The 21,383-nt window shown below is 46.6% G+C and overlaps 1 protein-coding gene across 1 annotated transcript in view; it reads left to right on the top strand.

Annotated features, from left to right (window-relative positions):
• Positions 1-542: 542 nt before the first annotated feature.
• The window catches only part of MYO1C (myosin IC), a 69,850-nt gene continuing 49,009 nt past the window's right edge, over positions 543-21,383 (top strand). Inside the window, exons 1-10 of the mRNA XM_065418103.1 lie at positions 543-692; positions 1,378-1,493; positions 6,024-6,222; positions 7,021-7,101; positions 10,391-10,570; positions 10,935-11,033; positions 11,276-11,389; positions 17,941-18,012; positions 18,306-18,425; positions 18,707-18,789. Of these exons, the coding sequence (XP_065274175.1) occupies positions 567-692; positions 1,378-1,493; positions 6,024-6,222; positions 7,021-7,101; positions 10,391-10,570; positions 10,935-11,033; positions 11,276-11,389; positions 17,941-18,012; positions 18,306-18,425; positions 18,707-18,789 (1,190 nt within the window). The 5' untranslated portion in view covers positions 543-566. The remainder of the gene's footprint in view (positions 693-1,377; positions 1,494-6,023; positions 6,223-7,020; positions 7,102-10,390; positions 10,571-10,934; positions 11,034-11,275; positions 11,390-17,940; positions 18,013-18,305; positions 18,426-18,706; positions 18,790-21,383) is intronic.

Genomic DNA, 21,383 nt, shown 5'->3' with positions numbered 1-21,383 from the left:
CAACTTGTTAGCACTTTGTGCATTTACTGCTCCATGAAAGGCTGTTTACCTCAAGGCAGGTCCTTTACCACAGGGTATGGAAATAGGAAAGCAGTTCAGACTCAGTCTTACTGAAAGACCCTTGGGGAAGTCTGGATTCAGTTTAATTCTTTTATGCCTAAAATTATTCTAGGAAGATAAATTATTCGTTTTGACAAGAATACTTAATCTCAGCACTGTTTACTAGTTCCTGGAAGTGGTGTATCAACCAGTATAAATATTTTCAAGAGTGAACAAAGTATTAATCACTGTTCTTGTGATGTTTGATCCTGCTTTATTACTGATTGGAATTTTAGCAATAACTTTTTCTCCCAAAGCTGCCTTGTCTTCTGGAAAACTGGCCATTGCTAGTGTGAAGTGAATGGGGTTGCTTTATTAATGGGGTTTGCTTTATTTTCTCTTGTTTGTATGCTGGTCCTGTGTCTGTGCTTTGTGGGCAAAGTGGTCTGTGTGTCGTGAAAGTCTCAGCCTTTTGATTTCACTGGTTTTGGTTGCAGGCGGCAGGGAGTGACGGTATCCGGTTGACAATGGAGAGTGCTCTGACAGCCCGTGACCGTGTGGGGGTTCAGGATTTCGTCCTGCTAGAGAACTTTACTAGCGAAGCAGCCTTTATTGAAAACCTACGTAAACGATTCAAGGAGAATCTGATCTATGTGAGTAGCAGAGAGCAGCCAGAGTGCTGATCTTTGACTAGAATTTGGATATTTGCTCTGAAAACCGGACATAGTGATTTTGTTCTGCAGGTGTGGGATCTGGATGTGGTGGTGTCCACCAGCTCCCCTTTTATAGCCCATGATCCTGTTTCTCAGACCTATTCTGTGTAGTGACATGTTGGCATATATAGGGCCTGATTTTCAGGTTGCTGAGCATCTGCAGCTCCAGTTAACTTCAGCTGGAATTCTGAGTGCCCGGCACCACTGAAAATCCAGCACGTACTATATTCTTCCGACTTTATAAAGCTATTCTGTTGTGGTCTTAACAAACCCAGGCTTAGCTCTGATCCCAAATATTGGAATGAATGGTCAAAAATAACCCTGTACTGAAGTTGCATTGCTGTGATGTCCAAAAGCACTGAAGCAGTCACTAAAGGATGTAAGTGCAGCATTTTCGGTAAAAGGGACACATCCAGTACAAGTTCTGTATTCCCACTTTTACTAGCTGTGAGGTTGTTTCTTCAGACTCCCAAGTCACTCTCTTCAAAGCGGTTAGCAGCATTCCAAATGCCCTTGTTGCAGGCTGGCCTTGTAACAATATCTGGGATTCCAGAGTAATTCTGAAGGCTCTTGTAGAAACAGATGCTAGCCTTCATGTAATGCTTTTCCTTTCGGCTCTTTTCAGACTTACATTGGCTCAGTTCTGGTATCAGTAAATCCATACAAGGATCTGGAAATCTACAGCAAACAACACATGGAGCGATACCGTGGCGTCAGTTTCTATGAAGTCTCTCCTCACCTGTGAGTGGCCTGTGGGTAAACAATACAGTTTGTGCTATTCCCACCTGGCTTGTTTAATACTGGTATACAGAAAGCAAGACTTTTTTCCCCTTCCATCTTTCAAACAGAGTACTGGAGTGGAGGCAAAAGAGACCTTTAGAAAGGGTGGTGTCTGGCTGTTTTATTCCTGCTTCTCTTTCCAAAGAGAGCGAGTTGCCTTTGAGAGAGTTATTTGGAAAGGGAGTTAGTTCCTTCCTGGCCAAATGATTTGAGACTCAGAGGAATCTGAGCTGCTGATCAAGCCTAGGCAGGACCACAGACCTCATTCATAGATTCTAGGACTGGAAGGGACCTCGAGAGGTCATCGAGTCCAGTCCCCTGCCCGCATGGCAGGACCAAATACTGTCTAGACCATCCCTGATAGACATTTATCTAACCTACTCTTAAATATCTCCAGAGATGGAGATTCCACAACCTCCCTAGGCAATTTATTCCAGTGTTTAACCACCCTGACAGTTAGGAACTTTTTCCTAATGTCCAACCTAGACCTCCCTTGCTGCAGTTTAAGCCCATTGCTTCTTGTTCTATCCTTAGAGGCTAAGGTGAACAAGTTTTCTCCCTCCTCCTTATGACACCCTTTTAGATACCTGAAAAATAGATACCATTTAGATACCATTGTTCCAGGGTTATTCAGTGTCTAGATGATCTGGTTCTAAGTTTCCCTTGCTGCTAAGCAGCTTATTCAGCTTATGACTAAACTGGGGGAAAGTGTGTGTGTGTGTGTGTGTGTGATGGGTTTTTTCCTACCTCCTCTGTCACTGCTTGACCAATATTAATCTGGTATTTCCCTTGTTGCTAAGATACCATGAGCCCGTTGGAACAAGGAATGTATTTATTTACATGGCCTGTTGAACATTCACAATTTCCTATTTAAAATAACTTTCAAGCTTCAAAAATCTTTTATTTTTGAACGTAACTGAATTTTTCTGTCAGACGAAAAGAGAGAGAGAGGACACAGCTGAGTGAGCCTAGCTGACCAAAGTGCTCGCTGAGCCGGGGCCCAATCCTGAGATACCTCTTGAAGACTTTCTTCCAAAGACCTTTGAAGGGACAGGGAGAACTATTTGGGCTGTTTCCTGTTGTTGGCAGGTGACTCAACAGTGCAAGTGAGATGGGAGTATGTTACAAGCATGATGAGGTGGTGCTAGAAACATGGTTGCTTGGAAAAATCCAGAATCCTGTCTATACATATGTTAATTAGAATGTCACATTTTTGGAACGGGGCTGTTTATTTGTTTGCAGTGTACAACACTGAGGATTCTGTGAGCACTAAACAAATCCTTTAACTATTGGAGCATTACCCAGTTCTGCTTCTATTCAGTTATACATTGTACAAGGGAAGATGTGCCCTGCAAAGTATTACTCTTTCAAACAGTCCAAGAATAAAAAAAGTTCTCACCCTCATTCCAGTTGATGAGAAATTGTAACTGTACAGCTCAGTAAATCCTAAGTGCAGGGACTGCCAACACTATTCTGATATAGGAGATGGTATTTCCAGACTAACTCCCTTAGGGGTATTATTGTTGCACAGAAAATAATTTGAATATTTTTAAATGTTGTGGGAAACAGACTCATTTTAAGCATTGGACTGTGCTGTTTCATCGATTACTGTTAGCAGCAATTCAGACCATTTTTCCGAGGCTTTTTTTAAAATGGGCTCTATAAAATGAAAACAATTCTACCTTGCTATCCAAATATCAAAATACTTTAAAGCTAGTGGGAACACTTGAGAGTCAGATTATCTGTGGAGTCTGTAGTACCTAGTCATTGAAAAGAAAAAAGGTTTATCTCAGTGGACTTGAAATGCTGCATGTCTCTGTGACAATCAGGGTCCAGGCACCCCAAAGAGAGAATGGGGGGTCTGATCTCCCAAGAGTAAACAATTTAATCAGCTGGTTGTGTACAATGTTATTGTGTATAAAAAAGTTGGGTAAGGTCTTCTATGAAAGATTGTAATGTTCTGAACTTAATCATTATGAGATAGGTATACAAACTGTGTTTATTAATTTATGTATTTATGTATATTAGGGTTACCATATTAAAACATTTAAAAAAGAGGACACTCCACGGGGCCCTGGCCCCGCCCCAACTCCGCCCCTTCCCCGGCCCCACCCCTGGCCCCGCCCCCAACCCCACCCCTTCTCCGCCCCCATTCCAACCCCTTCCCCAAAGTCCCTTCCCCAACTCTGCCCCCTCCTCTGAGCACCCCGCATTCCCCCTCCTCCCTCCCGCTCTGATCTTGGTTGGGGGTTGCTAAGTGCTTCCCTGCTCCCCACTTGCCCTGCAGCCCCTGCACTCCCCCGCCCCTGCAGCCTCTGCGCCCCCCGTCTGCCCTGCCCCTGCACCCCCCTGCCCCTGCAGCCTCTATGCCCCTGCCTGCGCTGCTCCTCCTCGCCCTGCAGCCCCTGCGCCCCCCTGCCCCTGCAGCCTCTGTGTCCCCTGCTCCCCACTCGCCCTGCAGCCCCTGCGCCCCCCTGCCCCTGCAGCCTCTGTGTCCCCTGCTTCCCCCCCGCCCCTGCAGCCCCTGCACCCCCCCACCCCTGCAGCCTCTGCTCCCCCCATCTGCCCTGCCCCTGCGCCCCCCTGCCCCTGCAGCCTCTATGCCCCTGCCTGCGCTGCTCCTCCTCGCCCTGCAGCCCCTGCACCCCCCCGCCCCTGCAGCCTCTGTGCCCCCTGCTCCCCACTCGCCCTGCAGCCCCTGCACCCCCTGCAGCCTCTGCGCCCCCCGCCTGCCCTGCCCCTGCCCCTGCCTGCCCTGCTCCTCCTTGCCCTGCAGCCTCTGCACCCCCCTGCCTGCCCTGCCCCTGCCCCTGCCTGCCCTGCTCCTCCTCGCCCTGCAGCCTCTGTGCCCCCTGCTCCCCACTCGCCCTGCAGCCCCTGCACCCCCCCGCCCCTGCAGCCTCTTGCCCCTGCTCCCCACTAGCCCTGCAGCCCCTGCACCCCCCCGCCCCTGCAGCCTCTGTGCCCCCCGTCTGCCCTGCCCCTGCGCCCCCCTACCCCTGCAGCCTCTATGCCCCTGCCTGCCCTGCTCCTCCTCGCCCTGCAGCCTCTGCACCTCCCCCCCCCCACACACCTGCCCTGCTCACCCAGCAGCCTCTGCCCGGCGGGGGCTTCAGACACTCAGCGGCGACCGGGGCAGCGCGGGTCCCTGCAGCCCCGGCACACGCCGCACTCCCCGCCCCGCAGGAAGGGTCCCCCAGTGGCCGGGGAGTCCCCGCCCGCGAGGGAAGCCCGAGAAGCTGGCTGGGCCCGGCCTCCCCGTGGTCCTGCGGGCTCGGCTGGGGCGCGCGGTCCGCCCGGCCTCCGGGGGCAGCAGCAGCCCCTTCGCCGCCTTCTGCGGCTGCGCCACCCCCTTCCCCCGCCCGAGCTCGCTACAATGTAGCTGGGAGGCTGGGCTGCGCTGCGGACCCTGCGGATCGTGCTGGGGCCGGGTGGACCCTGGCTTATGCTGCCTCCCTATTTCCCTGGACATGTTTGGCTTTTTGGCAATTCCCCCCCAGATGGGGATTTGAGTACCAAAAAGCCGGACATGTCCGGGGAAATCCGGACGTATGGTAACCCTAATGTATATAGAGAACTGGGTTTGTAAAGCTTTACCTCTACCTCACAGTAGGGCAGTGGTCAGCTAAGCAGGGAGGGACTGCATCCCCAACCAGACAAGACTAGTTCCAAGCACCTACCATTGTACTACCCAGGAAAAGACAAATTATGGGCTATCAGAGTTAATGGGAAAACACAGAGACATCCTAGCTAGAATTTCCCCATCCAAAGTAAGGATGAGTCACCATGCAAGTGGGGGGAACAAAAGACTTAAAAAAGGAGACTTGAAACTGAAGTTGTTTTACCTATTATAGTGTGTCCATGGATTCACAGAGACTGTGAATAATAATGTGGACAGCAGTCATCCCTAAATAAATGAGATGCATCACAAAATATAAGGTATGCAGTACTGTTGGCCTTTCCCTTGCACTTAAGGGGGTTATAAATCCCATACATAAGAATATGCAGTCCAGAGGCAAACTCTAAAACTAAAATACAGTTTACATTTATTCAACTGTTTTGATTTGGGAAATGCCCCAGAAGTGGAATTTGGATAGAGAAGGGAGAGGAATTTGATAAACTATAATAAATTACATTTTTACGAAGCAAAATCTTAAGTAGCAAAAGAAGAAATTGTTGCTCGCTAATGCTCCTTTCTTTGCAAGGAATGTGTTTGAAATTCTATAATCCAGCTTGATTTAAACAAGACTTGGTGTATTAAGGTACTCCAGAAAACTGGTGTGAGCAGTAATAATAGAAGCTTTGGATCAGAGTTTCTCAATCCATATAAACACTATTCTCGAAGAACCTCTTTTCTAGGATTTTGCACTGTTAGAATATTGGGCTGGTTGTGATTGTGACAGTATGGATACTCTAAAAGCCTAAATGAGGAATCTCTGCCTTTCATGTTTGTGAAAGCAGACTTAATTTCCAGTTATCATTGTTCCTTAGTTATGCTATTGCTGACAACTCATACCGTTCCCTTCGCATTGAGAGGAAGGATCAGTGTATCCTGATATCTGGGGAGAGCGGAGCTGGAAAAACTGAAGCCACCAAGAAAATCCTGCAGTACTATGCAGTGACATGTCCAGCCAGTGACCAAGTTGAAACAGTGAAAGATCGCCTCCTACAGTCCAATCCGGTCTTAGAGGTAATTTGAAGTCCAGGATATGAAACTTGGCATTGTGTAGGCAACTCAGTCCCCTGATTTACCACAGATATGTATTTGGTGCTGTATTTTTCTGGTGTTATAGTGACCTCTAGTGTCCAATTCTGTACAATCCTTACAGTTCCCTTTACTGTTTCCACCATCCTTTCAAAACAATGTTCTGGGTGTGGGCCTGTGGGAGGGAGACGTTTGGCAGGCTTGGGCAAGACTGGGAGGTCTGTGACTATTATGTGCAGGCTAATGAGTTCCTATGACGTCATACTGGTGATGAGGGAAGAAGCTTTAACAAGACCTCTTCGGGTGGCACATTTTCCTAACAAGGAGGAGAGGAGTGGTTTAACAGGCCCATGCAAGGTAATAACCTTACATTTGCAGTATGCGTACAGCTCAAACAATCAGAACTCAGGTAGCTGCTTACTTTCTTCTTAAGCTATATCTACCCTAGAGAGCTTACAGTGCGGTAGCTGTACCACTGTAAGATCTCTCATGTAGCCGCTCTATGCCGATGGGAGAGAGCGCTCCTGTCAACATAATTAAACCACCCCCAAAGAGCAGCAATAGCCATGTTGGTGGGAGAAGCTCTCCCGCCGACATAGCGCTGTGCACGCTACCACTTATGCTGGCAAAACATATGTCACTCAGGGGTAGACAAACCTGTGTCTGTAAGCCAGTAAATAAGCCACTGGCAGGTTTGTGAAAAATATTTTAAAATGCCCTATTTTGTGGTTTCCTTGTTTTTGAAGCTTGTTTACTTTTTTATCTGGTATCTTTTTAATTTAGGCATTTGGAAATGCAAAAACCCTTCGGAATGATAACTCCAGCCGATTTGGGAAATACATGGATGTGCAGTTTGATTACAAGGTGAAAATCTGTTTTATATACCTCATTGTAGCCTTGCTTGGATGCCCAAGCACATAGATATTGAGATCTGCCTCAACAGTTCAGGTATAGTAAAAATCCTAGCCTCTTGTGAATGGAGTCTACTGTTTCAGAAAAGTTTGGGTACAAAGAATTTTCTAGAGTTCAGATTTATAATTGTGTATCTCTCTCTATATATAGATACACACACTTCATTGTGAAGCAGCTAGAATTGCTACAGGCACAGCATGCCTGACACAAACACAAAAGTTAAGAAAGTGAAAAGTCAAACCAAAAGGTACAGAGACTCTGCTCTTCCACCTACCAGCACTCACCTTACCACTACCACAACTACTGTGCACCACAGACGATGCACCACGACCATTACACTGCCCTGTTTTCATCCTGGTTCACAAATATTTTACCAGCTAATTTTTCCCAACCCTAGTGATTGTGGATGTGTAGTGCAGTAGTTGGTTGTGCTGAGGAGAGGGTAGTTTAATAAAGCATTGTGTGCACAATGGTTATTAAAGGAGGTGATGAAAGGCTTGTATCCCTAGGGGGAAGAGTTAAGGTTGCAGTGTATGGTTGTAGTGGCAGTGGTAAGGTAAGTGCTTGTGAGTGGAGTAGTAGAGGGTATTTACTGTTAGGGGGTGAACTTCTCCTTCCCTTGCCTTTATGGGTTTGTTTGAAGTATGTGGTATGTGCAGCAACCCTCATAGCGTCCAGCAAATTTTTGTGTATGTATTAATGCCACGGAGTTTTTTAAAGTTTAATTGGGGGTGGGTATTATTGGCGGAGAGGAGAGAGAGGAAGACCTGTGGAGGTAGAAGTGTGTTTGCAGTGTTATTGTAGTTGTGGTGATCCTGGGATATTAGAGAGACAAGGTAGAAGTGTGGCAGGAGAACATTTTATGCACCAGCAGCTGTGCATGAACCATTCTCTGTTGTAGGGTAAACTCTGACAGAAAAGTGTAGCTCGTTATGTGGAAGGTTTGGTGTGCTATCTATCGGTTTTATGTGTGTCCCATCAACAACTTATCATACTTGTGGGCACAGCTCACAAACTTTCAGTTATAATGCAAATAAGAGCTAAAAAGGACCCTAAACGAAACATTTTAGAAAACCTTCCCATTACATACTTTCTCTTCAGGGCCACCTCTCTACCAAGCTATGGATAGCTAATCAGTGTTTTGTAGGAAATATGTTAATAGTGAAAAGTAGGACAGCCCAGGCAAGATTTCAGCCAGGGCCCAGATTCAAAGTTTTCCTACTACAAATATATATTAAGAGAAACCAAATCAAAACTACATAGAAAGTTCAAATGGCATAAAAATTAATCCAGTGAAAAATCTTACATCAGTTGGCCACCTACTTTTAGAGAAAAATAAGAATCTCTGCTCCATTTTAGCCCATGTTAGAACACGCATTAACTAAATCACCTCCATTTTTATATATACAGATATATAAAAAAAATATGGAGGATGCTGGGGTCCTGCGGGGGAGGGGGGGAGAGGGGAAGCATGTGATCCTGAAATTAAAGACTATGACTATGCACAAAGGGACAGAATTAAGATTGTAGAGGCAACCTTAGTTTTCTGTGTAGAATTAATGTATATAGCTTTATCTTGTGTAGTTTGTTTGTTTCCTTTCTAAACTAAATACCACAATGCCATGAGAATTAACATAGTGTAAAACCTAGATAGACAGAAATCATCCTAAGCTTTTAAATATCTCTGGACCATGGTGTGAAGGGTTAGATCACAGAACCCCCCTTGGGAGCTGCCACCTGATGTGCCAAGACTACTTCTATCCCTGTTTCCCTGCCAGCTCAGGACTCCAGCACCCTGTCTTGCTGAGCCAGACACTCCCTTCTGCTCCAACACAGACCCAGGGTCTGAATTACTTGCCCCAAAGCTGCAGGTTTACCTGAAAACAGCTCACAGAAGTGTGCCTGTCTTTAGCACTCAGATGCCCAACTCCCAATGGGGTCTAAACCCAAATAAATCCGTTTTACCCTGTATCAAGCTTATGAAGGGTAAACTCATAAATTGTTCGCCCTCTATAACACTGATAGAGAGAGATGCACAGTTGTTTGCTCCCCCAGGTATTAATATATACTGTGAGTTAATAAATAAAAAGTGAAATACAGAAAGTAGGATTTAAGTGGTTCCAAGTAGTAACAGTCAGAACAAAGTAAGTCACCAAGCAAAATAAAATAAAATGTGCAAATCTATGTCTAATCAAACTGAATACAGATAATCTCACCCTCAGAGATGCTTCAGTAAGTTTTTTCCTCAGACTGGACACCTTCCAGGCCTGGGCACAATTCTTTCCCCTGGTACAGCTCTTGTTCCAGCTCAGGTGGTAGCTAGGGGATTCTTCATGATGGCTCCTCTCTCCCCTTTGTTCTGTTCCACCCCTTTATATATCTTTTGCATAAGGCGGGAACCCTTTGTCCCTCTGGGTTTCCACCCCGCCCTCACTGGAAAAGCATCAGGTTAAAGATGGATTCCAGTTCAGGTGACATGATCACATGTCACTGCAAGACTTCATTACCCACTTCCAGCACACACACATACAGGAAGACTCACAGGTAAAACACAGCCATCTGCAGACAATGGTCCTGGTTAATTGGAGTCATCAAGATTCCAAACCACCATTAATGGCCCACACTTTGCATAATTACAATAGGCCCTCAGAGTTATATTTTATATTTCTAGTTTTAGATACAGGAGTGGTACATTTATACAAATAGGGTGATCACACTCAGTAGATTATAAGCTTTGTAATGATACCTTACAAGAGACCTTTTGCATGAAGCATATCCCAGTTACATTATATTCACTTATTATCATATTTTTATAAAACCATATAGACTACACAACATCACACATGGACTCCATCCTTGTCTCTAATATAGCAGAAATGGAAAAGGTCCAGAGAAGAGCAACAAAATTATTAGAGGAAAGGATGGAATCCATGTCAAGAGACATGTATAAGTTTTTTGTGATGGGGTGACCAGAAGTGAACACAGCATTCAAGGTGAGCTGTAATATTGATCTGTGTAATGGTTTTATGAGTTTTATTCTCTAATACTTTGTGTTTGATCTACTCTGTGGAAGTCTAAGAGCTCAAACTCTCACTCAGTATTTGTTAGTTTGAGATAGTTTATGCTATTACATGACAAAGATTACTTCTACTTTTTGTGACCCATTATTCCAAACTCTCTTTGTCTTTGATATTCTGCCATCAAAGAAGCAGGATGTTTCAGCTTATCTTCTTTGGTTTAGGGGGCACCTGTGGGGGGTCACATCCTGAACTACCTACTGGAGAAATCTCGGGTTGTCCATCAGAATCATGGAGAGAGGAACTTTCACATCTTCTACCAGCTGTTAGAGGGAGGGGAAGATGACCTACTGCGGCGTCTGGGCCTTGAGAAGAACCCCCAACAGTACCATTATCTAGTGAAGGTGTGAACAGGGTCTTGCAGTTTGCTAATTTCTTGGTTTGCATGTTCAGTAAAGGGAAAAACTCTCCTTACCTGATAGACTTCGTTGGTGTTGAAGGAGAGATCAGAGTGTTGATCTATAAGGAGAGAGAGAAACTTTCTGGGTGAAAGTAATGATCATCATTATTAAACTAACTATCCTGTATTATAGGATAGATGTGATTCTTAGTTTTACTTCTCAGTATCTTTCCCTCACTTGACAGAGTTATAAAGATACTGGTGAGATGGCCCCTTCTGTAACAATTAACACATGATAGAACTATGGGGCTGTATGTACAATGCGTCAGGCTGTAAGGATTACTATATCTCAAAATCTGTGTTTTTAGGGTCAGTGTGCAAGGGTCAGTTCCATCAGTGATAAAAACGACTGGAAGGTTGTGCGAAGGGCCCTGTCAGTCATTAACTTCAACGACAATGAGGTAGAGGTAAGAAATGCCTTGAAGTACATCTGAGTCATCTCCCCTTAGAGGACTGTCCTGCTTCAGTTAGTTCTTTCTGCCAGGAGGCAGCCTTTGAATGAGTGCCCTTCAGAAAGCTAAATGTAAAAATGTCTCCTACTGATGGACATATAAAGAAACTGCCCTCTCCCCCCCCCCATCCCAACTAAGCTTTAATCCATATCGATTCCCATCTTCTTGACCATTATTTCTTCTTTCTCTTGTACTAGGATTTGCTGAGCATTGTAGCTAGTGTGTTGCACCTGGGGAATGTGCAGTTTGCTGCCGATGAACAGGGCAATGCTCAGGTGACCACAGAGAACCAGATTAAATATCTGGCCAGGGTGAGTATAATCCCTTGGAGACATTCCCATATACTAATGTACTTGGTTCTGTTGCTGTTGTATTACTCCAGGGTAAGATTTAATAGTTATTAGATCTTGACACTATTAAAGGGATGCAATCAATTGAAAGTCACTTTTCTGTATGAAATAATTAAGGTCGGAGGTTTAAAATTTTACCCAATTCCTATTAGCCTGTGTGAAAAATACCTTGCATGCGCTTTCTCCAAGCCTATGCCTCTCTGCCATTATAGAAATAACATAATTATGTAATGTTTGTGTATTATCCTTAATAGTCATATATTTTGTTAGTAAATGCAAAAGAAATATTCTCTGAATATATTATTCATCATATTTTATCTTGTTTGTTGATTAACATTATTTGCTGAGTAGTATTTGACCTATTGTGAGCTGCTGCAGTACAGCAAAATAGTTCTTGCTGAATAAATGGTTTCATGACTGCTTTCCCATTCATTACATGAACATTCCTCAAGTACCATTTGACCAGCCCTACTTGCACTATATTTCTTGCTTATGTTAGATATTTCCTTCTCTCCTCTCCCCTCCCCTATTGTGCTCTCTACCTCCTCCCTTTATTTTCTGACTCTTCTTCTCCCCTTTATAATGGCTAGTCTACAGTACAGAGCCGTTGCTGGTATAGTTATACTGGTAATGCCTTTTAGTGGGGGCTCAGTATATACCAGCAAAAGGATTTGTTTTGCTGGTATATCTCTCCGAATGACATAAGCTATATAAATAAGGACTCTTTTTGCCAGTATAAACTGTGTCTGCATGGGGGGATTTGCCAGCATAACTATGCTGCCAAAACTTTGTAGTGTAGACCTGGCCTAAATATCTTGCTTTTCTTTTCTAGCTTATCCACTGTTTTTCTGCTGCCCACCCCATGCCTATCTATGCATCCATATGCAGGACCTTGGAGTTTTACCAGAATCCTGATAGCCATAAACAGATATTCTACTGTCTTGGAGCATTGCTCAGTTGAGAACCTAATATACACTCCCAAGTTCTGGGGTTCCTGACAGTATCCTGTTCCTAGATCCCACTCAAGGGCTTCATTTTTCATGTCAACCTTAGGCTATAGTAGACTTCTCATTAAATTTGGAGCCTACCTTCTCTCCAGAAACCCTCTTTTGGCTGCCGGGAGAGAGAGAAGCATTCTCTCTTTCTCTTCCCCCTTTCAGCCCCAGAGACACCTGTTTGCAGTGTGGGTGGGTGTTTGAGCTACTTAACCCTGCTCCCAACCTCCTAGCTGCTGTGATAAGTCTTAACCCTGCTCCCAACCTCCTAGCTGCTGTGATAAGTCTTTCTCCCTGTATTGTAACACCCCCTCAGCTTTCTCTTACTCTACCCTTCCCCCCCCTTCCCCATGCCTGCCCCTGCTGGTGTAGTGTCCTGATGATCTGATTAGGATTGTTGTGTCTGTGCTGGGTGCAATACAAATACCCTCCTTCCCCAAAGAGCTTACAATTTAAGATAACTGACATGTGGAGAGTGGGGAAAAAAGGGATACAGTCAATGACAAACAATATTGATATGTATTTGCATTAAAACATTTATAAGTTGTCAACTTTCCCCATTTGCTCCTTGGTCCACATTGATTAGACTATTTCTTGTAGGCATCTCAGCAGAGAGGGTCTTGAGGAGGGATTTGGAGGAGAGGATAGTGGCCTTACTGATCAGGTCAGAGAGGATGATCCATGTGCAAGGGATGGCCAGGAAGAGGGCACAGAGGTGTTTGTGTGAAAAACTGACAAACAGGCAGATAAGGCTGATATCATTGCTAGAGCAGAGGAGGCAGAAAGACTAAGGGGTGATGCAGTAACAGATGAGAGGAGGAGAAGAAGGGAGGAGCAAGTTGTGGAAGGTATTGATGGTGAAGATGGGAAACTAGTGAAAAGATTCGGAGTGTGGGAGTGATGTGGCCATAGCAATAGGTGAGGAAGATGATCTCACAGCTAGAGAGGAGGTGGTTATAGTGAGATAATGAAGTCTGGGTGTGTGTTTTGACTATCTGGACCGAGAGAAAAGGATGGTGACATTAGTTCTTCTTTGAGTGCTTGTTCACGTCGATTCCATTGTAGGTGTGCGTGCCCACGTGCACAATTGTCGGAGACTTTTGCCTTAGCGGTATCCGTAGGGTCGGCTGTGGTGCCCTCTGGAATGCTGCGCCCATGCGTCGGTATATCAGGTGCTGCCAGCCCTACTCCCTCTCAGTTCCTTCTTACCGCCCGTAGTGGTCGGTCGGAGCACTTCTTTCACTTGCTTCGCAAGTGGTCAGCAGTTTTTCTTCTCTCTCTCAACCTCCTATTCCAACTGTAAATAGTTCCGTTTGTTGTTAGTTAGTTAGTAAGTACCTGATAAGTGTTAGTCAGTTGGGGGGGGATGGAGGGGGCACGGGACTTTGCCCCGGGTGGGGCATGCCCCCGTCTCCAGGTTTTAAGCCCTGTTCTGACTGCAACAGGCCTACGCCTGTTAGCAACCCACACAGTAGCTGTTTAAAGTGCCTGGGGGAATGCCACATAAAAGAAAGGTGTCGCATCTGTAAGAACTTTCGTCCCAGGACACACAGAGCGCAACATTCTATTAAGGGCCCTTCTGATGGAGACCGCCCTTCATCCAGATTGTGAGCCGGCACAGCCCAACGCAGCACCCAGCACTTTGGCTTCGGAGTGTAGTGCACCTCCGGCACCAGGCTCCTCCCAGTACCTGCCCCCATCGCCAGTGTCGAAGAAGAAGGTTAAGAAGATGGCACTGAGCAAACCTAATCAGGGACTGTTGGGCAAAGGACCCGGCTTGGGCCGCCTGCCAAATCTGGACCTGCAAGAGGGCTCAGCCCCGGAGAATTCCTCCCCCCAAAGGGACCCACTACCAACTCTGGGGAGGGGGAGGAGACCCAGACTGACAGTGCAGTCAACACCCGCTCAGCTCCTGGCACCAGAAGAGCATAAAGCACTCCTGCTGCAACTGGCCCCGTATTTGGAGTTGGATCTGACTAAGGCTCCCCACGAGGGCAAGCCCGCTGGAAAGGCCTTGCACAAGTCAAGCGAGCACCACCAGTCTCCGGAACCAAGGGAGAGCCCTATTTCGCCACATCCTTGGTCTCCGCGTCGACCCAGGTCTCCGGCTCGCCGATAAGAGTTGTCTGAACTGCACTTCCAGTCTCCACCTTCACGCTGGAGTTCACCCAGGGACAGACTATCATCCCACAGTCTGCACCGGTCGTCATCACGCCATCAGTCATAGTCACCAAGACCCTGGGGACGCTCCACAGCATGGCGCCGCTCTCCCTACTCCCGGCACCGGTCCCCCGCAGAGACAATTAGACCCCATACCCAGGCTTCAACGACCTGGTCACCAGAGACCGAGGACTTCTCTGGCTCAGAGAAGCAGTTCAGCCCCTCGCCTAGATAGCAGTGCAATTGGGCTCTGGAGGGTGCATCAGCTGCGGCAATGCCAGCCTGGCAGCAAGGCCAGTGGCTGACGCAATGGCCTTATTGGAACGCCTGTGGGGTACCAATTACGCCAATGCCGGTGGAACGAGGGTGTCCACGGTGGGTGATGCTCCCTGGCCAGCTGGAGCAAGCCGCTAGAAGCTCCTTGATCGCCGCATTGGACAAGCCCAGATCTGCACCAGTGGCACCAACAACACTGGGATCGGTGCAGGATGCACCGGGGGGCGCTGCGGGCGAAGAACCAGTGCCTACCCCAAGACCTCTCTCCCCGGTGGGTGATGACACCCCGGGACTTCCCTTGGTAGTCCTCTTCCTCCCCACACAAGGCAGTGGCGGGACTCTCCTGGGCTAGTCCACCTGATTACTTCAGGGAGCATCAGGTGCTGCTCCGCAGGGTGGCTGAAAACTTGGGCCTCAAGGTGGAGGAAATGGTGGAGCAAGAGGACACATTGTTTAACGTGCTTTCCACGTCCACCCCTGCTCGTGTGGCATTTCCGGTATACGAGGGGGTCCTGAACATTGCCAAGACCCTCTGGCAAACCCCATCCTCCCTTCCACCCAGTTCCAAGAGGGCAGAGAAAAAATATTTTGTCCCACAAAGGGGTTTGGATATCTGTACACTCACCTGCCTGGGGGGTCATTGGTCATGTCGGCAGCCTATGAAAAGGATAAGCAGGGGCCGGCCAGTTCTACCCTCAAGAATAAAGAGGCAAAGAAACTGGACTTGTTTGGTCGCAAAATTTATTCCACAGCCAGCCTCTAGTTTCAGGTGGCAAACCACCAGGCCCTCTTGGAGTGTTACAATTTTAACTTGTGGAACTCCCTCCTCAAAATTCAAGGACTCCATGTCCCAGGAGGCAGCCTAAGAGTTCGGGTCTCTGGTGTAGGGAAGACACTGTGGCAGCCCGGTGCTCCCTCTAGATGGCCTGGGATGCGACCAACTCAGCTGCTCGGGTGGTGGCCTCGGTGGTGGTCATGAGGCGCAGCTCCTTGCTCCAGACTGCCAGCCTGTCCCAGGAGATGCAGGCTTCAATTCAGGACCACCCATTTGACGGTGTCGGACTATTCTCTGACCAGATGGACATGAGGTTGCATGGCCTGAAAGACACTCAGGCTACCCTCCACTCACTGGGGATGCATACGCCTCAGGCCTCCAGGCCGCCGTTCCAGCCTCCTCTGCTGCCAAGGCAGTGGCTGTCTTGGCAGGGGCCTGCAAGAAGGAAAGATACAGGGTTTACCTGCCGCTGACCTTCCTCCTCCCGCTCTCCTGTGCAACTTGGCCCGGTGAAACACCGCGGGGGGTCAAAAGCGCTTGTTTTGAGGGTGTGCTCGGTAGCAACACACCAGTCAACTCATTGGCTCTGCCCTTCCCTTTTCCTAAACTGCCTCTGCCCCTTCCGTTTGGCTTGGTCGAGGGTCACCTCAGACCGTTGGGTGTTGGACATAGTGTTATCGGGCTACACCCTCCAGTTTACAGCCTCCCCTCCCTCCCTCCCACCCCTTCCCTATCCCTCTTCAGAGAACCTTCTCACGAGCAACTCCTTGTTCAGGAGGTAAACAACCTACTGCAACCGGGGGCAGTGGAGGAGGTCCCTCAGGAAATGAAGGGGAAAGGGGTTCTACTCCCATTATTTCCTGATACCAAAGGCAAAAGGGGGTCTATGTCCCATTCTGGACCTGCTACGGCTCAACAAATTCCTCTAAAAGTTGAAGTTTCACATGGTGTCTGTGGCCTCCATTATACCCTCCCTAGATCCGGGCGACTGGTATGTCACTCTCGATTTGAAAGATGCTTATTTCCATGTCTCGATCTTCCTGGAACACAGATGGTTCCTAAGCTTTATGGTGGACCAGTGCCATTTCCAATTTATGGCGCTCCCCTTTGGCCTCTCCTCGACCCCACGGGTCTTTACAAAGTGTATGGCCCCAGTAGCCACTTACCTGAGACACTGGGGGGTTCAGGTATACCCGTATCTCGATGACTGGCTCATCATGGGCAGATGGCAGGATCAAGTGCAGAGCAGCCTCGATCTGGTGCGAGCCACATACCGTGACCTGGGCCTGTTAGTCAACACGCAAAAGTCAACCCTCGTACTAGTGTAATGGATAGAGTTCATCGAGGCAGTTCTGCACTCCACAAGGGCAAGGGCATTCCTCCCGGAGTCCCGCTTCCAAGCCATGTCGGTGGTAATATCCTGTGTAAGGGATCATCCCTTACTACCGCCCTTACCTGTCTACGGCTGTTAGGTCATATGGCGGCCTGCACCTACGTGGTCCGATGTGCCCAACTCCATCTCTGGCTGTTGCAGGCGTGGTTGGCATCGGAGTACATCCCCAACAGACACAACCTAAACTTGGTAGTCAAAGTGCTGAACCACATTTGGGCATCTCTGGCATGGTGGCTGGACCCTGTGTTGGTCTTGCAGGGAGTTCCCTTTGCGGGCCCGTCCGTGTTGCTGATTCTGGTGACCGATGCTTTGGACCTCGGATGGGGAGCCCACCGGGGGAATCTCAGTACTCAAGGCCGTTTGTCAGGGGTTGACTTCTCCCTTCACATAAAAGCCAAGGAGCTCAGGGCGATTTGCCTGGCCTGCCAAGGTTTTCGGTCCCAATTGCAGGGCAAGATTGTTCAAGGAACTGAGAGGGCGTAGGGCTGACGGCGCCTGATATACCTATGTATGAGCATGGCACTCTAGTGGGTGTCACAGCTGACCCTATGGATACTGCTAAGGCAAAAGTCTCTGACTGTGCACGTGGGTGCGCACACACCTAGAATGGAATGGACATGAGCAACACATCTCAAAGAACAGTTACGAAGCGTGGGTAACAGATTTTTTTCTGTGCACTCTGCTGGAATGGTCCTGGTAAACCAGTAATGTCCAGTCACCCTATCTTACTGTTGAGTGCATGTGCCTACTAGAATGAGGAGTGAATCACTGTGAATCTCAGCAGTAGACAGGATGTGTTAATCAGTGAAGAGCAGGACTTGATTAGCTATGGGGCCTAAAGTTTCTAATGTCTCTAAAACAGATGTGAAATTAATACTTTCTCTAATTGAGTTTTCCTTTTGGTGATTTGCAGCTCCTGGGGGTTGAGGGCTCTGTGCTCCGGGAAGCACTGATCCACAAGACGATCATAGCAAAAGGGGAAGAGGTGAGAACATGAGCTGGCAAACTGGGAGACATCCAGAACTGAAGCCAACTAATATGGTCTGCTTTGTTATCAGGTTAAACAGTTCACCTTCTGGTTACAGATTTCTCACAGGTCTGAGAGGAAACTGTCTCTGTATTTCTTGGTCTCATGTAACCTACTTGTGACTAACTAGTAATCAGTACCTCTGGGAGATTGTGATGTGTGCGCAACTAGTTATTAGTATTGTGTTCCGAAGATTTGCATCGCTCAGTGGACTGATTTTTTGAATTTGTCTCTTCTCCTTCCACATACAGTTGGTCAGTCCTCTGAATCTGGAGCAGGCAGCCTATGCACGGGATGCTCTAGCCAAGGCAGTATATGGGCGCACCTTCTCCTGGCTAGTGAATAAGATTAACAAGTCTCTTGCCTACAAGGTAAATTTATCTCTCACTTGCACTCCCGTGATCATATTATACGACTGTGCTACTAAGTGGGTGGGAAGAGTGAGTTCAAACCGTTGAATTAGGAAGCAGGGAAGGGGTTCAGCTCAATACTGAACAATGATTTTCTGACTGCATTCCTCTCTCACTGAGAGGAGTGAGGACCAGACAGTAGAATTATATGGGAAGATAGCAGTGGAGGTTCACAACTGCTTTTGAACCTAATGATAAAAGCTACACCAAATGTGACAGAGTATTCTGTGTCTTTGTTACAGGAGGCAGAATGCCCAGGCTGGAGGAGTGCAACAGTTCTAGGGCTGCTTGACATTTATGGATTTGAGGTTTTCCAGCACAATAGGTTTGTTTCACCTCAATGTCTTTGAGCTTTGAATAACCTTGTTTCCTGTGATTTAATCCTGTTGTTTTGTTTCCTTCCCTCAACATTAGAATAATAGGCTTCACCATGCCTGGCACTTTTTTAATAGGAGAGGTTTATGTAACATGAGATTAGGTCTCAACTTCAGGAAATCAACAAACTACCTGATAGTAGTAGGCAAACACCTTCTGAGCGAGAGGCCTAGTCTTAACATTTCTAGATAGGGACATCTGTGCCTAGTTGGGACCCTGCTAGACTCAGCATTCATTACTATTTATCATCTTAATGTTTCAAGGATGCGAAACTGATTTTTGCCCATCTTGGAGCCTATCTACACGACAGCTGTAATCGCACCTACATGCAGTTGTGTGGCATGGGTATGGGTATGGGGTCCTCCTTCTAACACATTTTTGTTGTAGTGTGAATGAGAGATAACATAAGAACATAAAGGCCGTACCGGGTCAGACCAAAGGTCCATCTAGCCCAGTATCCTGTCTACCGACAGTGGCCAATGCCAGGTGCCCCAGAGGGAGTGAACCTAACAGGTAATGATCAAGTGATCTCTCTCCTGCCATCCATCTCCACCCTCTGACAGACAGAGGCTAGGGACACCATTCCTTACCCGTCCTGGCTAATAGCCATTAGTGGACTTAACCACCATGAATTTATCCAGTTCTCTTTTAAACTCTGTTATAGTCCTAGCCTTCACAACCTCCTCAGGTAAGGAGTTCCACAAGTTGACTGTGCGCTGCGTGAAGAAGAACTTCCTTTTATTTGTTTTAAACCTGCTGCCTATTAATTTCATTTGATGACCCCTAGTTCTTGTATTATGGGAATAAGTATATAACTTTTCCTTATCCACTTTCTCCACATCACTCATGATTTTATATACCTCTATCATATCCCCTCTTAGTCTCCTCTTTTCCAAGCTGAAGAGTCCTAGCCTCTTTAATCTCTCCTCATATGGGACCCGTTCCAAACCCTTAATCATTTTAGTTGCCCTTTTCTGAACCTTTTCTAGTGCCAGTATATCTTTTTTGAGATGAGGAGACCACATCTGTACGCAGTATTCGAGATGAGAGCGTACCATCGATTTATATAAGGGCAATAATATATTCTCAGTCTTATTCTCTATCCCCTTTTTAATGATTCCTAACATCCTGTTTGCTTTTTTGACCGCTTCTGCACACTGCGTGGACGTCTTCAGAGAACTATCCACGATGACTCCAAGATCTTTTTCCTGATTCGTTGTAGCTAAATTAGCCCCCATCATATTGTATGCATAGTTGGGGTTATTTTTTCCAATGTGCATTACTTTACATTTATCCACATTAAATTTCATTTGCCATTTTGTTGCCCAAACACTTAGTTTTGTGAGATCTTTTTGAAGTTCGTCACAGTCTGCTTTGGTCTTAACTATCTTGAGCAGTTTAGTATCATCTGCAAACTTTGCCACCTCACTTTTTACCCCTTTCTCCAGATCATTTATGAATAAGTTTAATAGGATTGGTCCTAGGACTGACCTTTGGGGAACACCACTAGTTACCCCTCTCCATTCTGAGAATTTACCATTGATTCCCACCCTTTGTTCCCTGTCTTTTAACCAGTTCTCAATCCATGAAAGGACCTTCCCTTTTATCCCATGGCAGCTTAATTTACATAAGAGCCTTTGGTGAGGGACCTTGTCAAAGGCTTTCTGGAAATCTAAGTGCACTATGTCCACTGGATCCCCCTTGTCCACATGTTTGTTGACCCCTTCAAAGAATTCTAATAGATTAGTAAGACACGATTTCCCTTTACAGAAACCATGTTGACTATTGCTCAACAGTTTGTTTTTCTATGTGTCGGACAATTTTATTCTTAACTATTGTTTCGACTAATTTGCCCGGTACAGACGTTAGACTTACCGGTCTGTAATTGCCGGGATCACCTCTAGAGCCCTTTTTAAATATTGGCGTTACATTAGCTAACTTCCAGTCATTGGGTACAGAAGCTGATTTAAAGGACAGGTTACAAACCTTAGTTAACAGTTCCGCAACTTCACATTTGAGTTCTTTCAGAACTCTTGGGTGAATGCCATCTGGTCCCGGTGACTTGTTAATGTTAAGTTTATCAATTAATTCCAAAACCTCCTCTCGTGACACTTCAATCCGTGACAGTTCCTCAGATTTGTCACCTACAAAAGCCAGCTCAGGTTTGGGAATCTCCCTAACATCCTCAGCCGTGAAGACTGAAGCAAAGAATCCATTTAGTTTCTCCGCAATGACTTTATCGTCTTTAAGCGCTCCTTTTGTATCTCGATCATCAAGGGGCCCCACTGGTTGTTTAGCAGGCTTCCTGCTTCTGATGTACTTAAAAAACATTTTGTTATTACCTTTGGAGTTTTTGGCTAGCCGTTCTTCAAACTCCTCTTTGGCTTTTCTTATTACATTCTTGCACTTAATTTGGCAGCGTTTATGCTCCTTTCTATTTGCCTCACTAGGATTTGACTTCCACTTTTTAAAGGAAGTCTTTTTATCTCTCACTGCTTCTTTTACATGGTTGTTAAGCCACAGTGGCTCTTTTTTAGTTCTTTT

Source organism: Emys orbicularis, chromosome 17 (genome assembly GCF_028017835.1).
Source record: "Emys orbicularis isolate rEmyOrb1 chromosome 17, rEmyOrb1.hap1, whole genome shotgun sequence".
In the NCBI taxonomy this organism is placed as follows: Eukaryota; Metazoa; Chordata; order Testudines; family Emydidae; genus Emys; species Emys orbicularis.
Note: the sequence above shows the minus strand (reverse complement) of the source record. Positions and strands in the feature narration are given on the sequence as shown.